Consider the following 4,857-nt stretch of genomic DNA (forward strand, 5'->3'; position numbering starts at 1 on the left):
AGTCCATGCCTTGATGGGTCAGAACTGTTTTGGTGTCACAAAGGGGACCTACACATTTCATTACATTAACGGCATTTAGCAGATGCTCTTATCCAGAGTGACGTACAACATACCTAGAGCAGCGTGGGGAGCAGTTGGGGGTTAGGTGCCTTGCTCAAGGGCACTTCAGCCATTCCTGCCATTCCAGGGAATCGAACCAGCAACCTTTTGGTCCCAAAGCTGCTTCTCTAACCTTTAGATCATGGCTTCCCACACAATATTAGACAGGTGGCTTTAACATTATAATGATTGGTGTATAGTGCCACTGTGAGCTACCAGACTGCCTTCAGAGAATTTTGCCATTGATTCTACAAGTCTGTGGAACTGTACTGATGGAATGATAACTATTCTTCCAAAAGATATCATATTCTCTCAGTTGGTGTTGTGATGATGATGATGATGGTGGAGAGCCCTGTCTAAACTCTCTTCTATAGGTGTTCAGCTGGGTTAAGATCCGGTGGTCTGTGAAGGCCATAGCGTATAATTTATTATTTTCACACTCATCAAAACATTCAGTGACCCTTATGCCTTGTGAATTTGGACATCATCAGTACAGAAAGATGTCATCATAGGTTAAAGGTCATCAGTCAGAAGAATGTTGTATTGTCTGTGGATTTGCAGTGATGCTTGCCTCTAAGGGGATAAATGGACCCAAACCATGCCAGCAATGGTTATAATAATAATAATAGGTAATGTGCTCATATGTTTGCAGTCTATTGAAAGCCTAATAATCTTGTATAGCACACAGAAATGTAACTTTATTGTCAGTTTTTATAAGCAGTGACTCATACAGTCACACAGAACACAAAGTTAACCAATTTAACTCCAGATACAATTTGGTGACAATCACATATGAAAGTGTATACTTTTGGAATGTAGCAGGATATCCTGAGACTTCAAAGCAGCTTAAAATATATCCAGAAAAGACCTGTATTCTCAGAATGGAGTGAATGTGAAGAGAGTGGGGTTGAGGTGGAGGAGGGAGGTATGCTACGAGACTACACAGTGCTGCATTTTTTTAAAAGGGAAAAAATAAAAGCAGAACACTTTCCTGAACATCACTTTTTCTCACACACACTGTTCCAACCTCACTTGCTCAGAACACATTCTGTAGTTCATCATGCTCTTTCTGTATTCATCTCCAAATTGTTTTTCTCATGCTCCCTTGTCAACTTGCACTTCATGTTTCTTCTTAATTCCTGCCAAGTGATGTGATGCAATTTCATTTTCAAGGCAGCAAAAAAATATGCAGATTAAGCTGTTCATAAAGAGAAGCAATATTTAAACATATTTAATGTATGTTGAAGGCAAAGAAGCTGTACAAACTGCCAAGAAACTTTAACCACACTATTCTTGCTGCCATGGTAAATGCTTTCCAGTCTAAAAATCCACTACAAGTTGCGTCCTCCACCTCATGCACTGCTGGAGAGAGGTCAATGAGTCAAGATAAGTAATAAACTCTGGCCTAAGCATACGCTTTCAACACTATTCTTTCCTCACCGCCTCCAAGTCATCTTTATTTCTTATCTCAAAAAAAAAAAAATACAAGTACTTTAACAATTTGTAAAATGGTCAGACCTTTCAACTGTGGTACCTTTGAAATCGAACGTGCCAGCGCTCATAGCTGGGAGGACAGACAGTATAAATACCAACAGCATTTTAACCAAGCATTCTTTCTTATGAACATGAACTCTATCTGAAATATGAAAGTTGAGAATGTTTAAAACAATGCATAACTCAAACTCAACTAACTACAGAATGACCTGCTGTGATGTGATAAACAAAACCTAAAAAAAAAAAAAAATCATTTTGCATTTTTGCTCATTTTATACATATTGCTAAATTTTTATAATGTTCTATACTTAATAATCCCTCTGTGTGTAATACTGATGCATTGTCAGGGGTCTGGAGTGTTTGCTGATGATGCGTTTACAACAGAAGACACTTGGATGCCTTTTTCTCCGGGGTGGTGTTAGTGAGTCTGACTTCACGGCCACTTGAGCCCTGTTTCAAAAAAGAACAAAAAAAGTTTAAACTTCCATTAAACACTTTCCTGAATTGGCTCTGTGCTGTGTCCCTTCTGAAACACTGCAGGTTGTGTTCTAAATGAAAAAAAAAAAAATTGTTCAGGATGAAGTGTAGATTCAAATCCACATTAGGGGTGGAACGATAGAGATGACAGAAAATATAAAACACAATATCAGAGAATTCCATAACACAGCACAATCACAAAGCAGATATTCATTCTCTCTTTTAGCCAACTACTATATTTTAAGATGGATTTGTATCCTGATGGGTGTTTTCTTTTCCAGGAAGACAATGTCCCCATCTATATGGCACGAGGATTCTCACTGGATGGTCTGATGATGAAAATGATGTAGATTATATGCCATGTGCTTCACAGTCATCAGATCTCAATCTAGTTGAATACCTAAGTATGAGACATTTTGGAGTGAAGTGTTAAGGAGCATACACACAGGAAGAAATTCATTTTGTCACTTGGGCCGTCCACGTATAAAGCGATTTGCTCATCGACTGGACATTCCAGGCTTTGGTTGCTTAGGTAACCCTCTTGTACATCTCCCACCCTCAAATGTTTGAGTGAAACAAGCAGTACCTTGTCTAGTTCTCTATAAGACCATAAAGAGGATATTACACGGTTGCGTGAAGTTTATGAAGTTTAACTTCGAGTGGTGAATGTATATTTCATGAGTGAATGAAGAGAAGGAGTGAAATATTTTTCAACACAAGAAGAAAAACTTCATATCTTTATGCCACCATGTAATGTTCTTTATATTATATGGACACATCCACCAAAAATACTAAAGTTAATCAAAAGAATTTTAATTTTGAACTGGTTCGCCATTTTGACAACACGCATCTAGTCAGCGGGAAAACACTGGGAGTGACGTCAGCTGAGTGAAACATCAGGAATTATTCGACGTACAAGACACTTTCAGTGGAATAAAAACATGTATTCTATTCCCTTCTAACAGGTTTCATTCATTTGGTTTGATATCATGCAATATTGTTAGCATATCACTTATCCTACATGTATTATGCCACTCTACCCAATGGAGAATGAGTGTTGAATATAGTTTATGATATTGCTTGGTTGTCAAGACAACATGATGTCACATGAGAATGAGAAAGTTTTCTGCTGCGCATGCGCAGAAGCATTTCTTTGTTCGCTGGGAAAGAGAAAGATGCGTTGAACACCTGAAAAGCTACCAAAACTTCATTAGATATTCTTCACACATATTTAACAAGACAAAAAAATACCAACAAACATCGGAAAACTGGGAAAAAAAAAAAAGTGTGTATGTACAGTAAGTGGTGAACAGTTACTATTAGAGCTGAGACTTCAAAATCAGCCAAAACTTAGCCAGACACACCAAAAAAAGCAAGTCAAGTCTATTTGGATAGCGCTTTTAACAACAAACATTGTCGCAAAGCAGCTTTACAGAATTTGAACGACTTAAAACATGAGCTAATTTTATCCTGAATCTATCCCCAATGAGCAAGCCTGTGGCGATGGTGGCAAGGAAAAACTCCCCCAGACGACACGAGGAAGAAACCTCCAGAGGAACCAGACTCAAAAGGGAACCCATCCTCATTTGGGCAACAACAGACAACATGACTATAACATTAACAGTTTTAACATGAAGTCAGTTTTGTTGATTTATAACTCATTAATGGAAACCTGAGTGCAAAACTGTTCATGACAACTGCAGTCCCAAAGTCAGCAAGTCAACCGCAATCCCCAGCCATAAAAGCATCACTGCAAGTCCAGAGCATCTTCCAAGTGTGACTTTCAACTGTCCATATGAGGCAGTCCTCCACAGGAGCAATGTGATGAGACTCCAACCAGACACAGGGCACCAGGATGAATCAGGCAGGTCTGAGGAGCAGAAGAGGCCAGCATCTCGATCCCAGGACCGACATGTAACTCAGAGGGACAGATTGGGGGGAGAAGAGAGAGAAAACACAGGTTGTTGGGTATGCCCAATGTCACCTGAATAAGTAGGAACAGTATACATATTGCACTGAGTACAAGCAGGGACTCCGGCAAAACTAACTACGACAGCATAACTAAAAGGGGAAAGCCAGAAGGTAACACAGGCATGAGGGAGCCCCGGGACATAAAGCAGCCAGCCACTACACCGTCAACAAACTTGAGTGAGCAAGCGAGTGGGGGACTGACAGCATCCATACAGCCCAGTTTACTAAAACACTATGTCTGAGGACCCTCTAGATCTACTCCTTTACCTCATAAACACCATTATCAAAAGGCTTGACTAAACAGATATGCTTTCAGCCTAGACTTAAACACGGAGACTGTGTCTGATTCCCGAACATTACTTGGAAGGCTGTTCCATAACTGTAGGGCTTTGTAAGAAAAGGCTCTGCCCCCTGATGTAGCCTTCACTATATGAGGTACCAGCAGATAGCCTGCACCTTTTGATCTAAGTAGGAGTGGCGGGTCATAGAGGACCAGAAGTTCACTCAGGTACTGTGGTGCGAGACCATTCAATGCTTTAAAGGTCAACAGTAGTATTTTATAATCAATACGAAATTTGATTGGGAGCCAATGCAGTATGGATAAGATGTGGTCATATTTTCTAGTTCTAGTAAGGACTCTTGCTGCTGCATTTTAAACTAACTGGAGCTTGTTTATGCACTTATTGAAACATCCAGACAGTAAAGCATTACAGTAATCTAACCTGGAGGTAACAAAAGCATGAACTAGTTTTTCCACATCATGTAGGGACATTAAATTTCTTATCTTAGCAATATTTCTGAGATGAAAGAAAGCGA

General features: G+C 39.6%; 1 protein-coding gene across 2 annotated transcripts in view; it reads right to left on the minus strand.

Moving 5' to 3' along the window:
* Nucleotides 1-772: 772 nt before the first annotated feature.
* The window catches only part of rab13 (RAB13, member RAS oncogene family), a 67,908-nt gene continuing 63,823 nt past the window's right edge, over nucleotides 773-4,857 (minus strand). For both annotated transcript variants that reach the window (XM_060921439.1, XM_060921440.1), the window contains exon 8: nucleotides 773-2,043. In XM_060921439.1, coding sequence (XP_060777422.1) covers nucleotides 1,969-2,043 — 75 coding nt within the window. In that variant the 3' untranslated portion in view covers nucleotides 773-1,968. The remainder of the gene's footprint in view (nucleotides 2,044-4,857) is intronic.

Source organism: Neoarius graeffei, chromosome 5 (genome assembly GCF_027579695.1).
Source record: "Neoarius graeffei isolate fNeoGra1 chromosome 5, fNeoGra1.pri, whole genome shotgun sequence".
Lineage (NCBI taxonomy): Eukaryota > Metazoa > Chordata > Actinopteri > Siluriformes > Ariidae > Neoarius > Neoarius graeffei.